This window comes from Anarhichas minor, unplaced genomic scaffold (assembly GCF_050575085.1).
Source record: "Anarhichas minor isolate MPS153535 unplaced genomic scaffold, ASM5057508v1 ptg000136l, whole genome shotgun sequence".
Taxonomy (NCBI): Eukaryota; Metazoa; Chordata; class Actinopteri; order Perciformes; family Anarhichadidae; genus Anarhichas; species Anarhichas minor.
The window spans coordinates 11,711,199-11,731,460 of NW_027466582.1; the positions used below are offsets into that span (position 1 = coordinate 11,711,199).

Here is a 20,262-nt window from a genome sequence, read left to right on the forward strand (position 1 = left end):
TATGTAAGTGATTCATCATCATCACACACAGTTCACTCTGTTTCTTTTGTACGTAACTTTATCCAGGAAGTAAAAGTGTGTTTCTGTAAGACATATCAGGAGAGAAAGCAAACTGTAATAAGCAGTTTATTTTTCATGTACATAACATTCCAAACATACACACAGTTCTTCAATTTCCCTTTTTAACATGTGCATTGAATCTGCATTGGAGATTTCAATGACATACAAGGCATTCACCATGATTTCTACACACTGGTGCCATTCATTCGTGAAAATGTGCCGCCATGTTCGCAGAGTGTATAAAGATTGTATGGAGGATTATAAAGGCCCAGGGTTGAGTATATGTATCGTGAAGGTCTTTCTGTACCTTATCCGTCTTTTGTCTTCCTTCACCACTCTGCTATGCTCCAAAGGTGTGTGTGTGCGTGTTTGTGTGTGTATGTTTTCACTTTGAAACCACACTCAAAATAATGAGAAGTGACTGATGGTGCATCTGTGAAACGACATGAATCTAAAAGTTGTCTCTTGAACTCTTAGAGTTAAGCTTTGACTTTTTTTTTCCACTACTTTTGCTTTTCAAATCCTTGTTTTACTTTTCCATCCGACTGTTATTTGAATAATTTAGGACTAAACAATATGTCTATTCACTGATGTATGCTTAAATACTTCTCACAGAACCTGTATACAGTCAGTTTCTCTAAGCCGGGATACATGGAGCTGGCTGGTCTGTCGCTAGCGGTTGGCACAGAGATCAGCCTGTCATTCAGCACTCTGGCAGACACCGGGACCATAATGCTGGCAGTAGGCGGAGCTTCACCAATCAGCCAGCAGGTTCGGTTTCATATAGTTTCTTCATTGAAATTGTGACTCACTTTCTTAACTTTGTGATGTATTTTACAGCTTCGTAATTTCTACATCATTTTAGGAAGAATCATGAAAAAACAATTGTGATTTGATGCAAATTAAAGAGGAATAGGAAATTGCTTGAATGATCAATTTAAAACCAAAATAATAAACCAAACCAGATACAAAACCAAATGAATACATTTGTTATTAATGTATTACTGAATAATCTATCATATCTTTATGTTGTATGGTTGGATGTAAAGACATTATTTTTGTCTCTGGGTACAGTAGATTATTGAAACGGATTATTTGGAAGTTAACACTTTCTCTATTTTCCATGTATTGTATAATAATATTATATATATCAATTATTAATAACGGTTAGATATGAATCCCTTTATTGTAAAATATAAGAAAACTTAGGGACCTGTAAAACCACAAAGCATTAATCCATCTATTCTCCCATTTTTTGAAAATCTTTCTACCACAGGCCCGAAAAAATAACCTCCTTAACTCCAAGAGGAGACGCAGACAGTCGGGAGAGGTGGGTTCAACACATGGCCACACTCATACTCACCCAAATGCTGTACCCCTTTACCTAATGATGTTTTCATAAGTGCATATTAATGAGATTTGCATTTTTTGGCAACTGGGCTAATTGGATTCTCTTTTATCAAAATACACACACATGTCCATTGACAGATACTGATAGTAGCTGTCCTAGCTTTTAGCTGACCATGCAAGCACACACACACACACTCATACTCATACGTGCACACAAGCATTCTTTCTTTAAGTGAATGAAGTTTCCATGAGTGCATATTAATGAGATTTTGAGTTCGTTGGCAGCTTTGCTGATTAGATTGTCTTACGGCTAAAAACATTCTCACGCATATATATATATATACACACACACGCACACACACACACACATGCTGACTCACACGCACGCTTCAAGTCCCTGTGCTGATACAGCCCTCTTTCATCCTAATCACTGATAAATAAACAAATCCAGTCCTTTATCTCTGCTGGAAACGGCACATATTTGGTGTTTAAGTATTGTGTTTGCACGCGCTTTCCTGTTTGCAGGCATACGAATGTGTGTATATGTCTGTGTTCATGTCTGTGTGGTTGCCTGTTTCCATGTTTGTGTGCGTGCGTGCATGCATGTTTAAGCACAATTTGTGTGTGTGTGTGTGTGTGTGTGTGTGTGTGTGTGTATATCGCATTGGTATGATGTTGCTCACATGAATGCAAAATTGAAAGTGTATGTAGGTTTATGTGTGTGTGTGTGTGTGTGAGAGCGAGAGAGAGAGAGGACAGAGGGTTACCTCTAGCTTATCCATCATCACTGGTTGTTGGGCGCATAAATCTATTTTTACTAACTATGCTGGCAGGCAGGGCGCGTGTGTGTGTGTAGGTGTGTGTGTGTGTGTGTGTGTGTGTGGAGAAAGGTTAAGCGAGGTTAAAAACACCATCAACTCAACTTGGCCCTGACTAATGGATGTTTTAGAGAGGGACAGAGAAACAGCGGAGAGAGAAGGGGACAGGAGACAAAGGATGGAGGGATAGCGGAGGGAGATTTAGAGGTGAACGGAAGGAGAGAGGGGAAAGAGCAGAACCGGAAAGAAGAGAAATAATACGAAGGGGGAGGAAAGCGGAGGAGAGCAGAAATGATGGGGAGAGTTGAATGTAGACAGAGAGAATGGTCACAGAGATGAAGAAGAAAAGGAGGAAGAAGCTTGGAGCAGAATAAGGGGAGATAAAGAGAGTGTAATAAGACAGAGGGAGTGAGAAAGATGAAGCCAAAAGGAAAGAGGACAGATGATAAAAAAACAACAAAAAAAAAAAAAAACATATCCAGCTTGACCTGTCACAATATATCTGGGGCATTTTTGATTAAATATACAAGTTATGCTTACAATAAAGACATTAGATTGGCTCATACATACTAAACAAACACGAAACACCCTGCATCGCCCTGTCTGTATTCTGTGCACAGTCTCGGTCCGCTTTACTTATACAACCTTGCACCAGAATTGGCTCACACATGAAACTCCAAATATGATCATACATGTATGAACTTCAAAAGCTGAGAGATTGAAAATACTGAAAGTGGAAGAGATGTGTGTGTCTGTGTATGTTTTATGTGTGAATGTTTTACATATGATTTTCTTATGAGCGTCTTTCCATGCACGTTAGCTACACAGTATTTTGCGTATTATTTCATGGTTGTATGTCTACGTGTGTGTGTGTGTGTGTGTGTGTGTGTGTCTCTGTCCTCTGTGTGAGTTCATCTGTGATAGTCTGCCTTTGTCTGTACGTGTGACATGTGTCTGCGTCTGTGCACCTGCGTGCGTGTGCGCGCATGCCTTTGTATCTGTGCAAGCGTGTCTCTGCGAGGCAGCGCGGCGAGAGGCATGTTGTAGCTACATCTCAGTTCAATTTGTACCCGACCTCAAATTGAAATTCCATTTTCAGGTGGTAAATTGTCTCCCACTTCGCCCTCTGGCACACAGTGAATTAAAATTCAAATTAGCCTGACCCTGCACCACTGCTCTCTAGCACCTCTCTGTCTGTCTCTCTCTTTCTCTCTCTACCCATCTCTATCTCGCTCGCTGTTTTGCTCTCTGCCCTCTCATCTCTTCCCCCTATTATCCTCTCCTTTCTGTTCCTCTCATCTCTTGTTATCCTTTCCTCTCCACTCCTGTCCTACCTCTCTTATTTCCCCCCAATTTCTCTCTATAAACCCTCTCACCTCTCCCTACTCATCTCCTCTTTCGCCTTTTGACTTCTCTTTAATCCCCAGTCTCTCCTCCCTCCTGTTTGTCATTTCTCCTCCCTTCAATCTGTTTTTTTTTCTGCCTTGTCCTTCCTTTCTCCTCCTCTCCTCTTCTCTTCTCGACAAGCATTTAAAGAATTACAACATGCATGAGGTGGTCAAATGTAATGCAAGTTGGCGACGTAATATTCATTGTGAGGTCATATAGGAAAGATTCTTAATGGAACCGTTTCGAACAGATGAACTTTTATTATTTAGATCCTTATTTCATGAGGTAACAACTACTGCTGAGAACTGTGTTCCAGACATATTGTGTTTGTTTGGTAGTATTAAACAGGTCTAATTTATTTATTTAATTCTTACAAGCTTTTTTCAGACATTCATTCCACTTTAAAGACAGCTGAAAGCGCTTCAAAAAATATATTTACAGTATATATTTTAATAATATTTGATGCATTTCTTTAGTTTGGTAAAACTACTACAGTCAGAAATCATCATTCACGCTCAGCTTATTCAGCTTATTTCTAGGAAGCGATCTTTAATCAGATTCTTGTTGCCAATTTTATTCATGATTTTGTAATTGCATTTTTGTTTACTTCTGACCTTGTGAGACTTTTTTATTATCAGTTTGATGTTTTTATTAAGTAACGCAGTCATTGTATCACTGCTTACCTCAGCCAGGAGAGTCTTGAAAAGAGCTTTCTTATCTCAAGGTTTGGTCTTAGTTGAATAAAGAATATAGTTTAAAAAATGCTCATGGTAATATTAGATTTAGGCTCAACATCAAAATGTTTGCTGGTTTCCCTTCATTCATTCATCCCCTCACTTTCCTATTTCCAGTTGCCCATGTTGAGTTCATAATGTGTGGAGTCTCATATCTCCTCTACTCTAGCCTTTTCAAGGAGTAATGTTGGATTAATTGGCTTTTTAGGTGGTATGTACTGTGAATCTAAAGTGGTTGGTATATAGTCAAATTCAAAGCCCTTTTCTCATACATCAACCTTAAATTTACCTTCTACATCTCATCTCCGGCTCTGGGTCTTGAGAGTAGTATGGATTTACAGATTTCCACAGATAATGAAGTGTTTCTCCATCTCCTGCAGCCCTACCTCTCAGTCCTGCTGAACAAAGGCTCTCTCGAGGTCTTGTTGTTTACCGGCAGCAACAGTCCGCGTCGTGTCATCAGACGACCTGAGCAAGGCATACTGAATGATGGGAGAGAGCACTCGCTGCGCATAGAGAGGCTAGCTGGCAGGTTGGTGTTTGTGTGTCTGTTCAGGCTGTGTTGATGGTCCTACCTGTGCAACATCATTTTATGTCGCTCTTGAAGGCTGACTTTTACTCTGCATAATCAATTTGATACTTGTTGTGTGTTTGTCTGTGGGTGTTTTCCTCCAGATCTTTTGTAGTTCAGGTGGACGAGGAGGCCAAGAGGGAGGCGGCGCTTCCCAACGACCAGCCAGTGAGCTTGCAGCGCATCTTCCTCGGTGGTATTCCTGCAGAAGTAGAGCAGACCTCCAACAGAGTCAACGTCCCATTCCAGGGATGTATATGGAACCTCATGGTCAACGCTGTGTATGTAACATCTCATCTATATATGCACCCAGATTTATTGAAACAGGCCTTTTCTTCAACCTAGAATACATACATAATATACAGTAACATAAAATGCTGTTCTTCTCATTAAATTAAAATGCTCAGTGTGTTCTGGGGGCGTGCTTTCGTCTTTTTCTTTTTTGAAGTACTGGAACCGAGTAGAGAAGTTCAAGTTCTTTATTTATCCAATGCACTGCATTGATACTTGTGCTTCAAACAGTGCAGCGTTCCTCATTGCCCAAATGTTTCCCCAATAATGTTTCCTGGCAGTGGAAGACAGACCTAATTTTGACCTCATACACTGCTGGGTTAAAGTGTTGTTAATATGATTTCAGCGGGTCATGATGATGCTGTTGAGGATTATGATGATGAAGTCAGCGTCTCTTTCTGCCTGAACAGCAGTAATAGAGCTGTCCAACATCATAAAAATACTCATAAATCAAATTACACCCCTCTCTCATCTTTGTGTGTTCATGATTTTGTCTGTTTGTCTATCGCTCACCCCATTTCACCCTGACGCTGTAACTTCTACCTAATATACATCTGACTCTCTGTCAGTGAGTCTTCATCATTCTTTTGTACATTTTCTTGGAACCTACAGTAATTTGTATTGAATATATAATACTGTTTAGTTCATTTATCTTGAATAACTCTTACTATACTTCCTTTTTCTGGCGCCTGTACATGATCATAGAGTGGTAACAGGAACCTTGTCAGTGAGTGTGCTGTGCTCCTGACCCTTGATCTTGTTCAGACTACACACAAAAAAACAATTTTGGATGCACTGTGTTTAAGTACAAAGTTTATGGAAACGGATGCAACACTTGCTCTAGATTGCATAAACTTTCACCGTCAAATTCTGACAACTCTGTTAGTGGCCATTGTGATAGTAAGTCTGCATTGAAGGTTCAATGTTACAGATTCATTTGTACATGTAGTATTTCCCTTAGCGTAACTGCTTTGGCCCAGCGGGTCGGCCGGGTTCTAAAATGTATCACTTTAAAGGTTCTTTAAATATTTATCAGTCACTTTTCGAAATCCACATGAACCTTTGTTTTCTTTAGAACAAATTTATGGCTGGTGGGTTGTAAACAGCATGCCAAATTAATCAGAGCACTCAAGGCCAAATTGCCTCTTAATTAAGTTACCATATGACCAGTTTCTGATAAGCAATGTAGCATTCAAAAGGCTAATTTTCAAATGGAGTCCGGGGGCAGTGCTCACTCTACTTGAAAAGCACCGGGGCTACATTACATCACTTCACGGAGAACAATGGGGGCAAAACGACATCAGCGATCTCTTTGAGGCAAATATTCTCTGGTCTAGCTCAACTAAAAACAAACTTGTTCCACTGTCTTTAGCAGTTTAGATAACAGACACTTGACTGTCCTGCTGTTATTACAGAGATGTGTACTAACCACAGACACTTGCATCGTTAATGGACTCACAGCGATACCCCGCGGCAGTTCAAGGCAAGTGTGCCGCTGCAGAATGAATACAGAGGAAATTTTGGCATTATTTTTGGCATTCAAAAAAGGCCTGGTAGGGGTTCCCCTACAATTATAGCGGAAACACTGACGTGTATTGAACACCTGTGCTGTATGCAAATTCAAACAGACTGCACACACACACCAGTCAAATTCATCCTCATCAAGGAAGGCGAAGATGTACTTACTGTAGCATTCAGTCTGAACACACTTCAACAGGTCCCTGCACTGTTAACTCACTGTGATGTTTCTGTTGGTGTCGGCTAAACATTGTGTAAGTTGAAATCTAATCGCTCGTCCATCTCTCAGTCTCTCAGATTTCTCCCTGCCTGTGTCTTTTGAGAATGCCGAAATCGGCCAGTGCCCCAACCTCGCCCCTCCGCCACCACTCCTGCCAGAAGAGGAGGAGCCAGAGAAGGAAAAGGAAGCGTCGAAGCCATTCAGTCCTCCACTGATCGCAACCACAGTTGCTCCAGGTCCTCCTGCTGTAAGTGGGTCAAAATAAAATGGGAACACACACGCACTTTCACTACTTAACTTAACTTACCAGAAGGTGTTATGGTATTAAAAATCTATAAAACAAATGTTAGAAAGTAAGATATATTCACATTACACCACAGGGTTTTTTTAATCTACATTACTATAATAGTGAATACTTTCGTTTAGCCAGCCTATTTTAAGCTGTTGGCAGGTGTACATACACATGTACACAGACATGCACATACGACACATATATAGAGATACGGTTTAGTAAAAAGTAGCACATACACCAATATGCACACACATTTACAGAAGAGCACACATGTCCTACTCCGCTATATATATTTTTTCTGACTTACTCACACACACAAACACACAGCGATTTCTCTCTGATGAAATGCAGCCATGGCCTCGCCCTGTTAGCTTAGCGCTTCATCACATTGCAGTTGTACAGCCCATTAACTCTTCTTTATGGTCCCTTTAGCCTTGAGCCACAAACTCCACCTCTGGCAGCCTGTCATAGCCTGTCGGAGCCATGGCGCTACGCTACGCTAACTGTGCATGCCATTTATGCTTTATGAGCCCACAGGAGCCAAAACACTCAGCTAACATTTAGCTACTATGCTAAGAGGCTGGTAGGCAGTCATGTACATCATAACCTTAGCGTTGGGACAGAGTAATTCATATATGTAATATATTATAAGCCTTACAGGGGTGATAGTTTATCAGTTACCCAGTTACCTGCTAAACTACACCACTAAAAGGGCATTGATCCTGAAGCACAGAGCCAAAGAGCTCTGCCAGCTTTGCTATAACTCTAAGGTTTGTTGCTTTATGGGCTGTAAGATCATCTGCTTTATGATATACAGTAGACTAAAGCCTGTGAAAAAGCCATCGCTCTACATTTTAACAGAGGTGGTTCACCAAATTTCAGTGAGCAATTATCGTTGTGGTTCATGTTTTGTTTGTTGGGTGTTTTGTTGATGTTGTTGACTCTTGGAACATCTTTTCATTACAACCACAACAAATTACAATATATAAATGTCTCACCAGACTTCAGAGGACGTCTTAAGAGGACGTGACATTTACTTCAACAACATCACTGTATAGTGTAGAGAACCAACATCTCTTGTGATTTAGAGTTTTTTAAGTGTTGGGCACAATCTTACACAATTAGTACATTTGTATTTATATTTTGAAATGGTTGTGCTGCAGCACCATGTACAAGCACAGCGCTCTGCTCACAAGTTGCTACATGCATTTTTCATCAACAGCAAAAGGGTATTGTCTGTCTGAAGCAGTAATCACAGCTGACAGTAAACAGTCTCAGCATGTGCTTGAATAAAGAGGCTTCTCTATCATCCACTTTTCTGTCACAACATTTTCTGTATTTGTGATTCTTGAGATATTGGTGAGCACACATTTAGAGGATGAAGAGGCTCTAGAACAGGCACCTTACACACTTCAGTGAACCTCCGAACAATAAGATTACATTTTGTCTTTTTCTTTTTAAACTTGCTGTTCTGCTCTAACTGCCTCTGATTAGCCTTCAGAATCACAGCTCTTAAATGTCCTTTGCTTAGTCATCAAAATCTAAGATGGTCAGATGGTAATTATGCTTCAATTCAAGGTAAAAAAAAAAAAAGGTGTTGGAGTCAAAAGGTTTCTCCATTGCTTCATTAACTCCTTTGACCTTTAATGTTTATGACGTCATTGCTTGCCTGTTGCCTGATTAGCGGACTGTGTGCTCGTCATAAACATCGCCATTCTGGCTCTGTGGCTGCAACTAATCCCCCTTCCTTTCCACTCCCTCACTGCTGACCCTGCAGGAGGCCACGCCCCCTGCCGCACCTGCTGCCACACCCACTGCTGCTGCAGCCCCGCCCACTGCTAAACAGGAGCCCAGCGCCGACTTGGTATACATACACTCACTTGCACACACCTGACAGTTTTTGGTCTTCTTGCAAGAAAAATATAGAATATCATAAGACTTATCCTTTAACACACACACACTTGAGTATGAACCGTCCATCACTGTAACCTCAGGGCTTTCTGACTGCTCTCCTATTTAGCTTCATGTCTTTTCATTATCAATCTAGAATATAAAAATCTAAGGACATTCAAGTCTGATGGTGGCAAACCGGATTACAGCAACTTTTCATTTGTATCATTTTAAATTAGATATCCCAGTTATGGGAGATACGTTATTCCTTTCATCCATTTTAAGTGTATTTCTCACCTAGTTATTTTCCATTTCAACCTATTTTCCCCCGAAAGATTTTATCTACCTCCACCTTTGTATGGAGCTGCTTTGTTGACCGCAGTCTTCTTCTGATGGCCCCTGACCTGCTTGGCTTGAGCAGCTGGGGGGTTAAGTGCTTTGCCCAAGAGCCCTTGACATTAATTATTGACAGAAGAGAGAGCCTTCCTGGTTTGATACACTTATCAAAGGATAGGTGTTGTAACAGGCCACCCAGTTGCTTTCTCTCATTTCAGCAATTGCATTTCTTTTCAGGGGATTTGTTTACATAGTGATATACTGTGTCCTTTATCTGAGTTTGGGTAAACGTGTGCCTCTTTAGGATCTCGGTGCAATTGTAAAGCTGTTACATCTGCAGCATTAATAGCCCCAAGCTTTTCTAGTTTCAATGTAAGACCTATGTTTGAAACACTAGCAATATAGTGACTAGTGACGTGTGTTTAACACTGTACCGTCTTGAAATTGGTCGTGAGTTAAGCAGTGAAAAATGTGTAGCTAAAGATAATTACTACCAGAATCCTAACGAGTAGCTTCTCTAAAAACTACAATAAGCAGAGCAAGGACTTTTGATCTCTCAAGAGTGAGGGCAACGACACACACACACTTATACAAAATCCAGACTAATGACTTCTATTGGTGTGACCTCCAACCAAAGACTAGCCTCTCTGAATGGAAGACAGTCTCCCTATTGTTAGCTTAATGGAACGATGCAGAGGGGATGAGGGAGGGAGGAAGAGGAGGATAGAAGACGGAGAGGAGAGAAAAGGTGCGGCCATGGAGGAAGTAGAGGAAATGGAGAGAGAGAGAGAGAGAGAGACTTTCTGAACAGAGCGGCCGCCGCCTTTTGTTGGCTTAATGGAAAGACGGAAGAGAGGAAGCCAGAGAAGAATGAAAGGAGAGGCAAGAAACGAGCTTCTGAGCAAGTGACATCTCCCTTTTGTTAGATAGGGAGAAAAGTGAAAGAGGGGGAAAAAAAGAGGGAGGTTGAGGAGGTGGGGCGGATATGAGGACAGAGCGTGATAAGAGGTGAGTGTCAGCTGTAACAAAGCAAGGTCACCGTGTGGGGAATGTCTTCACTTGAAAGAGAACAAGAGTGGAGAGGAGATTAAGACACACATACACACAGAGAGACACTTGTGTATGTCTGGGATGCTCTCCCTCTCTCTAACTTTGTCTAACACTGACACTGGAGGTATGGCAAAGCCTCTTTGTTAATTAATAGGAGATGTATCCAAGAGACGAAAGGAGAAAGCTCAGAAAAGAGCTAGGAAGAATTGGAGGAAAGGAGGGGAGGAAAGAGCAAGTGAGGAAAGTTGAGAAAATGGAGGATAGGTGGACATAAAAAGGTGAAGGTCTGGGAATGCCTTCCATTGGAGGCAGGAGTGGGTGATAGAGGAAGAAATAGAAAGGTGAAGAAAGATGCAAAGGTAGGAGTTAGTACAGTAAGATTTGAAAAGAGAGAGCAAAACAGATAAGAGGAGGTGGTAGGGCAGGAAATGAAGAGGAAAGATGATTAAAAAAAAAAGGGTGAAGGGGCTGATGAGATGGGAGGAGATGAGATTTGGCAAGGTGAAAAAAGTCAGAAGAGGAAGGTAGGAAGATAATTAAGTACACGTTGTAAAGAGGTGAGAAGAGGGTGAAGAGGACACAAGGTGTCTACAAGATCAGGAGAGGAGGAGGAGGATACAGCAGGAGAAAAAAAACAGGAAAGGTAAAAGAAACGGGAAGTAGGAGGATATAAAAGTAGAGGGAGGCAGCAGGAGGAGAGTGAAGAATGGGAAGGTGGGAAAGATGGGAGGTGGAAGGAGTGAGAACACTATAGAGGAGATAAAGGTAGCTAGAGGAAGAGGACTTGTTGGGAGGATAAAGCAGATAGTAGTTCATAATGGAGGGGTGAGGTGGACAGGGAAGCAAAGACTAGAAGAGAGAAATGTGATAAAGTGACATGAAAGGGGATTGGAGAAGTAAAAGTGTGTAGAAGAAAAGAAACTAGTCGCAGATGGAAGGAAAGGGAGTCTCCTCCGACAAGGAGAGTAGTAGAGTAGTAAGAAATGACAAAGCCTTCACTTGTACTATTACACTGACATCTTCTGGTCACTGACTGAACTGCGTGCGTCCTGTAAAATGACAAGGGGAGCAGTAACACTCATCTAATACTTTGTTTACCCCGCTGCCAACGTGAAGCACAAATCAAATGGAAATCAGACTATAGTGTGTATGATGTCTGGTTCAGATGATAATGAAATATGTGCAGGATGTATGATAATCAAGCTGTGGGAGGGTCCATTGATTTAAAGACGGAATCAGCCAAATCCACCTTGGCAGCAACTGGTTTGAAGCGATGAAGATAAAAAGAAACAGTAATGAGAGATTATTGCAATCAAACCGATTTGAATAGGTCGTATGCTGCAACTTGCTGAGACCATCTTAAATATTCCGTATCGTATTTGCACAATAAAAAAGATATACGATATTTTTATTGCACATTCAAGGCCTAACTTTTTTATTTTTTTTTATTTCTTGTTATGTATAAAGAACTGTTTTTGATGCTCCATTGTGACCAATCAGCCCTTCAGGTCCCTGCAGATCAGACGTAGAAACCCTATTAGTGTGATTGACTTACACGTGCTCAGGTGTTAAGGTTCCTATTGACAAGAGGCAACATGGGAGCAGCGTGGTGTAACCCTGTCAGTGTAACTGACATGTTATGTCCAATCTCCAGGATTCATGTGCATCAGCTGTGGCCCCGACAGCGCTGGAGAAGGCCTATCAATTTGGTCTGACCAGGAACAGTCACATGGGATTTGCTTTTGATGACACAAAAGTCAGAGAGAGGTATGTATTCACAGTGAATAATCATTTTAGTATTTGATTATGTGGAAGCCTGTTCATGCCTGCATGAAAACAGTTAAGCAAAGCTAATCAACTAAAGAACCAGGCTTACCGGTGCATTAAAAGCATGATTGGCTAGAAAGAGGTCACATGTGAGAAGAGATGCAAACAGATATGATGACACTGCACAGACTGAAACCAAACTACTAATTGTAAGCATCACAAAACGGTCCAATAATCCATCATTGTGACACTTTTGGCATTATTGATAGTAAAGAGGGCAAAATGATCGTACATCTTCAGCTAGCGCTGTCAGCTGCGAGACGCCGGCTCAGCCACCATGATAAGAGCTGTGTGGAGGCTATATATATATATATATATATATATATATATATATACACACACACACACCTTTAAGTAGAAGCATGCAAGTATTATAAGCAAAATGTACTTGAAAGTATTAAAATTAAAAATGCTCTGAAAAATTGCTAGATTGTTTACTATTATATATTATAACATTACTATTACGAGGTGTAGCTCATGTTAACTACTTTATATTTTATTGTAACAATGCTTTGTATTTTATTAAGCCAATGCTAGTTCTGTATGTAAAATCTTAAACCACAAAGTAAGTAGTCGTGAAATTAATTTGTTGGAGTTAAATTATAAAGTAGCCTGCAATGTAAATACTTACATTAAAAGTATTTTGTACAATAAATGTACTTTGTCAGGTTTATGCTTAGATCCCACACTATGGAGTAAATAAATGAAGGAAAACAGAAGTGAGTGAGTGATAGTTTGGACGGGATAAGATACCAACACAGGTGTACAGCAGGTCAAAACCCAGGGAAACATCCTCTATAAACAACAGTGTGTTGAATTACTTAACATGTTCTTGACTCGACCGACCCTTAAATCAACCTTTCTGTGTCACAAACAACAAAAACAACAACATGATGGAAGGACGAGGAAATAAATGCCATACAGATATACACACCCATCAGTTCTTTAGACAAGGCAATGTTTTGTGTACATTTTAGGTACTATATTAATCTAATAGTTTTGTTAATGGATGAGCGGAATAATGAATAGTATCTTGTTAAAGGACTTTGGCTGTTTTGGGGATCAGACTTAACCGCCATTTGACTTCTCATAATCATTTGATTTCAATATTTTACATTTGGTTTAGAAATGAATACGTTGAGTTGTTATTTTTTTTAAGTGAGAATACTTTTTGGGGCATTTAAACCAACAGCCAAAATATTTAAAAATGAAACGCATCCATTGTAGGAAAACAGCCTTTGCAGGAAATTGCTTTGAGGTGCTGTGAGAATCCAGTATTCTGTCCCTTTTCAGTATTCTGATAAAAATGCAGAGCATCACAAAGACACAATGTACCTGTTTTTAGATGATTTACTGTGCTTATTTATATTTATTTAAATGTTTTATTATATATACATATTATATGTATAATCAAAGATTCATGAATGTTTGTGTGTCTCAGGCTAATATTGGAGTTTGAGCTGAGGACGAAGGAGGAGTCTGGGCTCGTTCTCTACATGGCAAGAATCAACCATGCAGACTTTGTTACCATACAGGTATCCATCCACTGCTTCAACCGTCATTCTACAAGTTTACTCTTCTGCACAAATTGAGTTCAAGTTGGTTTAAGACTGCAGAAAGTTGCTTCTTTGTCTTAAAAAGCAGTCTTTGGCATAAGCTTCAGCCCACTTCTTTATTCCCCACATCGTTCTGTCTGCGCACTGTGAGACTGTACAGAGGCTAAATGTGTTCGTCTGTTTCACCAAGGTCCCCCGTATTCAGGAACAAAGGCCATAGAGGGTCACATTAACCATGTCAGCTTGTCATCCCTCCATCATGACCCTCTGTCTCTCTCCTCCTGTAGATCAAGGACGGACAAGTTTGTCTGGGTTACGATCTTGGTCACGGAAACATATCTGGCTGCGTCCCCTTCTCCATTAATGATGGCAACTGGCACAAGGTAGGGCGGTCTTTCATTCATGCTTGCTAAATATAGACTTGCTATAGAATAATAAGTAATTTAGATACTATCCTGGTTATATACTGGGTTTTGAAAAAGAGTTCCAGGTCAATAGTACTCTACTGACCCACCATATTTTGTCCCTTTCATGTTTCTGTGTCAGATGGGAGAATATATTTTAGATTTAAAGAGACTGTTGCATATAGATTTTCACCATTTGTTTTTGTCAAAGCTTCTTTGCTTTGACAAGTAGGTCCTCATTTATCAAAGAAAGCCTCAACTTTCTAGGACAATTAACAGCTAAGTTAGTCATTAATGAACTCTAAATCTCAATTTCCTGCGATGGCACATGTTGGTGAAATTCTTTACATCCAAGGCAACATATAGTCTCTGTTGGTACTGTGAAAGGACTGCACTTATCTATTGGTTTAAATATTTCCTGTTTAATGTTTGTCCATCTAATTGTCTTTCTAACCCTCCTTTTAATATGTTTTCCCTCTCAGATCCGTGTGAGTCGGAACAAGCAGAGAGGTCTACTTATGGTTGATGGGCGATACAGTAAACAGATGATCAGTCCAAAGAAGGTACAATATATATTTTAATTCTAAAGATTTTCACCTTTTCTCACATGTGAAATACTTTACATAACTGCGCCTACAAGTAGGTTCATGGCAGTCTAGTCAAAAGAAAATACTTTAAGAAAATATAAAGAAAAATGACCACGTAATAAAGCACAGATATTACAGCCATGCATTTGTTGATCAAGTTTGTTAAAGGATTGTTTATTATTGCATTAATAACTTATCTTCTGTTACCAGGCTGACCTGTTAGACGTGGTTGGAATACTGTATGTTGGTGGATTACCACAAACCTACACCAGCAAGAGAATAGGACCGGTAAAAGACACACACACACACACACACACTTGTTTTAAGTTTGCTCGTAAGCCCAGGACTCCATATTTCTGTTTAGTTTATATTTATTATTTCAACTAGTTTTGACTAAATTCACTGTCTTCACTTGGTTCAAATGTAACAATCATATAAGAACAGATTATAATTGTGGCCCATTCCTCTAAAAGTGGATATCATGACTTGCAGTCGCACCTGAATACTGCCAGCAGAGGATTGTTGATTGATGGGCATCTTTGAATCATTTGTAAGCATGAACCAAAGATTCTCTCTTTCTCTGTCCCTAGATTCTCTACAGTATCAATGGATGTATCCGTCACTTTAAGATGGTTGGAGGTGCGGTAAGCACCAAGCCTGCAGCTACAGGTAAGGCATTTGTATTTACGATTGCACATACATTACAGCGTGTAATATGTTACTGGTGGTGGAACGTAATTGAGCGTAATTGAGTGCATTTACAATACTAAGTATTGTACTTAAGTACTATGTTGAAGTACTTCTACTTACACTCCACTACATTCATTTGTTTATTTTAGTTCGTAGTTACTTTGCATATTAATAATGAATATAATATGTAACAAATGAGTTATGTCTTATTATTGGATGAAATAAGAGTTTATTGATCCTGGGAGGAGCTTCATAAACTTCTACAGTAATTAAAATGAGCTCTACCTTTACCAGCTTCAACAGTGAAGCGATAAACACATGAATGCATCAATAATTATAATCTACTACTATTTATTATCCTGAAAATGGCCATTCTGCATGATGAGTACTTTGTACTTTAATGTGATGCTGACACATTTGTACTTTAATTTAAGTGACATTAGGCATGCAGGGCTTTTACACTGTTGTATTGCTACTTTGACTTAAGTAGAAGATCTGAGTACTTCTTCCACCACTGCGTGTTACACATCTGTTTGTTGTTTATCTTAAATATTTGTTTCAAAGCTGTTTTGCCTCTAATTGATCAATGCTTCCCCTCTCTCGTATCCTAGGCCGCTCTGAGGCGGTTGTTGAGGACTTTAAATTGAACATGGCCGCGCCCACCTCCAGTCACATGATAGGAAGATGCTTTGTTGCCACTGAGACTGGCACCTATTTTGAAGGGACTGGCTACCTGAAAGCAGGTGAGATGAGACACCATGGGGTTAGCTACTGTACTGTAGCACCCCAGCAGCTATGTTACAAACACCTATAAAAAACTTAACCCCAGTCAAAATCCAGTCCAGTCTTACTCAGGACGGAAGCACTGTTGCATTTTCCTCTTCTTGTTATAAAGGTGATTAGTAATCTCTCTCTCCATCTCTCCAGTCTCTTCTTACAGAGTAGGTCTGGATGTGTCGATAGCATTAGAGTTCAGGACCAGCAGAACCAGCGGAGTGCTCCTAGGCATCAGTAACCAAGCAAACGATGGACTGGGACTAGAGATCGTCGATGGCAAGGTATGATAATAGGACTAGTTCAATATTTTGAGAAATATCACAGTATGTAGGTTGAATATGTGTGCTTAAGAAACATCACAGCACAATACAAGTACTTAGAAACATATACATACAAATAGCTATAGAAAAAAAAGTGAATATACGTTTCTTTCTTTTGCTTCCTGTTCCTCTAGCTGCTCTTCCACGTTGACAACGGAGCTGGACGGTTTACAGCGGAGCACGCGCCTACGGGGGAGGGCTTCTGCGACGGCCAGTGGCATTCTGTCACTGCCAAGAAGCTTCGCCACAGGGTGGAGCTGGTGGTCGACGAGAATCGGAGCCAAGCAGAGAGTCCGAACGCACGCTCCAACACATGTGACACAAACGACCCCATCTACGTTGGAGGATATCCGGGTACGATACATCCTTAAAATAATGAATTTACACTTGTTAACACATCATCAAATAAGATCTATTTCTATGCAGGAAAGTAGCCTCTAGAATAAAAGAGCAACTTTAAATACACATGTTGTATATCAGCACACATTATGCGGTGAAATGTCATGGTTTTATGTTTTTCTCTCAGATGAAGTACGCCAGGCAGCTCTCTCCACCAGGACTTCCTTCAAAGGTTGTTTGAGGAACCTGAAGATCACCAAAGCTTCTAAGACCATGGAAGTGCAGTTCAACAAGGCTCTAGAGATTAAAGGAGTCCAGCCTCTCTCCTGTCCTGCAGTAGCTGCCTGAACCTGCACTGGGCACAATGTTTGTATCAATGAGTAAAACACACACACACACACCTTATTTTGTGCAGGTGTGAGGTCCCAAAAGTAGGTAACAGCTGCATCACAGGGACTCGAAACGTCTTAATGCTTCCTTTCAAAATCTGTTTTCTTCAATTAATTAAGCGAGAGTTTCGAGGCCAGATTGGCTCTTTATTAAGTACAGAGGTGTGTGTCTTTGAATAAACCTCTCCTGTAAGTGTGGCTTGTACCACAGAATTAGTGCCGGACTATCTGATCGAGGCTGTAGCCAAACTAATAACACACAACATGCAAAGTTACCCGAGTGCAGTTTTCAAAGACGAGAAGAAAACACTCGACAAAACATTTTCTCAAAAGTTCACCCTCGCATTGGCAGTATGAGACCCTGACTTCATGCACAGTGTAAGACTCTGGTCAATACATATATCCTGGTTACAAATTGAGAACTCAAACTGTTTTAAAATGTGTTTTTGTCCACTATGCAAAGGAAGATATTAGTTTTAAGACCTGTGCTGTTGTTACAGGTGCTAACAGTGTTCAAGCTAATGACATGTTGTGATGTGTGTGAGCATGAGAGCATTAAATCAGATTTGTTTTTCAGTAGAGTTCCTCTTGAAGAGGGTATCTTGAATCTTTCAGTTATATAAGTTTACCCCCGTTACATAAACTTCTTTGGAAGAAAATGAAACATTTTATAGATTTTGTGTGTTTTCTACATTTGTCCTTCATAAACCTTGTTCCCTGAGATTTTGTTGAGAAAATCTAAATCAATGTCAGAACCATAGATGAAGTTGAACTTGTTTTCGGCCTCAATTCAGCTGGAAATCTAAAAATCACACATTCACAAAAAGACATCCAATGGTTCTACATCTACACAAGAGCTGCAGCCCAAATGTCCTCTACCCATTTCATAACCTTTTACAAGTTACATGATAAACCCAATGACATGAATATGCGTAGCAAAATAATATGTTGGTAGTTTGGGGGGGAAACGAAATACAATAACAACTATGCCAATTAAGCGTATTGACACACTTGCTTCAATAAACAAAATGCTGAGTCAATGATGAAAGCAACTTTTACCTTTTTTTGTGGTGCAATATTCCTTTAACATTCCACACTTCTCTCAATTGATTTGAATGCTAATTCAAATCAATTGAGCTGGCGCTTGTGTGACAACTATTGCTTTTCAGTAATATTAAGGTGCAAGGTTTCTTTAGGACACTGATGGTGGTGCATGTTCTGCATGGTGTGGCTATAAAATACTTCAGCGGCTATTTCTGAAATATATTCTTAATCGCAGCAAACAAATTGTCCTGTCCTTCTTTCAAACTGAATAAGATTATTAGACTTAATTATGGGGAAAAAAGAGAAATCTCCTGTGACCCAGAGGGATGCGTCAGGACACCATATGGAATCGTTCCTCGACACTGTTGAAGGAAATCTTTTAAAACTAAATATTTGTTGGATACATTTATAAGAAGTAATAAGACTGATAATCCATTTGCACTGATACTCCACTAGGTGGTACTGCTGCACTAGAGTTAGTATGACAGAGCTTTTTCACAGGGTAAGGTGGATACAGTCTTTCTGGATTGCTACCATATGCGTTTCAAGTTGCAGAAAAATTGTTTAAAAAAAAAGATATATGCTTGCCATCCTGATTTTATTTAGTGTTTATTCTGTGTCATAGTTACCGAGAGGAAAAACAATTAGACAGGGCGTCTGCAGGGTCTTACAAAGTATTAGAAGTTGATAAATCCAATTTGCAACAATTTAGGCTCTTAAAGTTTTTAATATATATATTGAAGTAATTACAAACTAATTTATACTATTAGTTGTTAAATGCTTTTCAGGAGTTTTCAATGTGCGCAACACCAAATTATTGGTTTTAAGACTTTGACATACTATACCAATAATTTTATTATTGATAAAAGAAATCTTAAACGGTATTAAATTTAACTTCAGTGTTCTTGCACAAACAAGATTTTAGAGCCAAATTTCCCGGCACTGATATTCCAGATGCACTAGAGGGCGGTATGTGACTACAAAGAGCAAATATGTCCCTTTTACATGGAACTGCATTCAAAGTTGAAAAGGCTGCTCTTTGGCTCTATTACCACATGTTTCTGGAAACGTCACATTTCCCGGGGTGTAAAGGTGAATTTATTTGCAGCTCCTGGAGGAATCAAACGGACACACATGGAAATAACAGGCCAAATCCATCTCTTTGTTGTGCATTCCTCTTTTATTATCATGGTCCTCTTTACAGTAGAAGGTGAAGAATGGTTCGAGGTCAGCCCACTGACACCGTGTTGCGACCGCCTGAAGTGGAATGTTCTGAAGATAGAATAAAGCCTAACATTATACCAGATCGCTCATTTAAAGCACGTTTTTGTTCAGATTCTTTTTGCCAGCACTGACATTCCTCCCCACCACCACCACCACCAAACACATCAGTGGGATGACACAAGATTAACAACAAGTGAAAGTAAAGCGATAGCCCCTTAAGCTACCATATTAACATGGGTGTAGATAGTAGACAAAAACAACTAGGGAGAAACAACAAAACCTGCGTGGTGCCGGCTTAAGAGTAGAAACCTCCTAAGGAGAGCAGCATTGTTTATCCTCTGCAATGTGACAGCACTGTCCTGATGTCAGGTCTGGTGACTTATTGCATGCCGTCAGTCTTCTTGAACTGATCCAAGGTGAGTTTCAAATGTGGATGGCGGTCCAGTCCGGCTGTCTAGGCATGTTGGGAGCCGTCATCCGCCTCCCACAGCCACACCCAAACACCCCAGGGTCCTTTTCCCACCTGCTCCCCAGGGGTAAGCAGCTCTTCTGGGTATGGTTCCACCTACTCTTCATCCAGGCCTGG

At 40.1% G+C, this 20,262-nt stretch overlaps 1 protein-coding gene across 1 annotated transcript in view; it reads left to right on the forward strand.

Annotated features, from left to right (window-relative positions):
- lama2 (laminin, alpha 2) overlaps positions 1-18,056 on the forward strand; it is a 128,737-nt gene extending 110,681 nt beyond the window's left edge. The window contains exons 60-75 of the mRNA XM_076084056.1: positions 676-831; positions 1,337-1,390; positions 4,732-4,883; positions 5,027-5,203; positions 7,021-7,198; positions 9,021-9,107; positions 12,174-12,286; positions 13,788-13,881; positions 14,190-14,285; positions 14,789-14,869; positions 15,104-15,181; positions 15,484-15,562; positions 16,195-16,326; positions 16,511-16,641; positions 16,815-17,034; positions 17,207-18,056. Coding sequence (XP_075940171.1) covers positions 676-831; positions 1,337-1,390; positions 4,732-4,883; positions 5,027-5,203; positions 7,021-7,198; positions 9,021-9,107; positions 12,174-12,286; positions 13,788-13,881; positions 14,190-14,285; positions 14,789-14,869; positions 15,104-15,181; positions 15,484-15,562; positions 16,195-16,326; positions 16,511-16,641; positions 16,815-17,034; positions 17,207-17,367 — 1,989 coding nt within the window. The 3' untranslated portion in view covers positions 17,368-18,056. The remainder of the gene's footprint in view (positions 1-675; positions 832-1,336; positions 1,391-4,731; positions 4,884-5,026; positions 5,204-7,020; positions 7,199-9,020; positions 9,108-12,173; positions 12,287-13,787; positions 13,882-14,189; positions 14,286-14,788; positions 14,870-15,103; positions 15,182-15,483; positions 15,563-16,194; positions 16,327-16,510; positions 16,642-16,814; positions 17,035-17,206) is intronic.
- Positions 18,057-20,262: the final 2,206 nt, after the last annotated feature.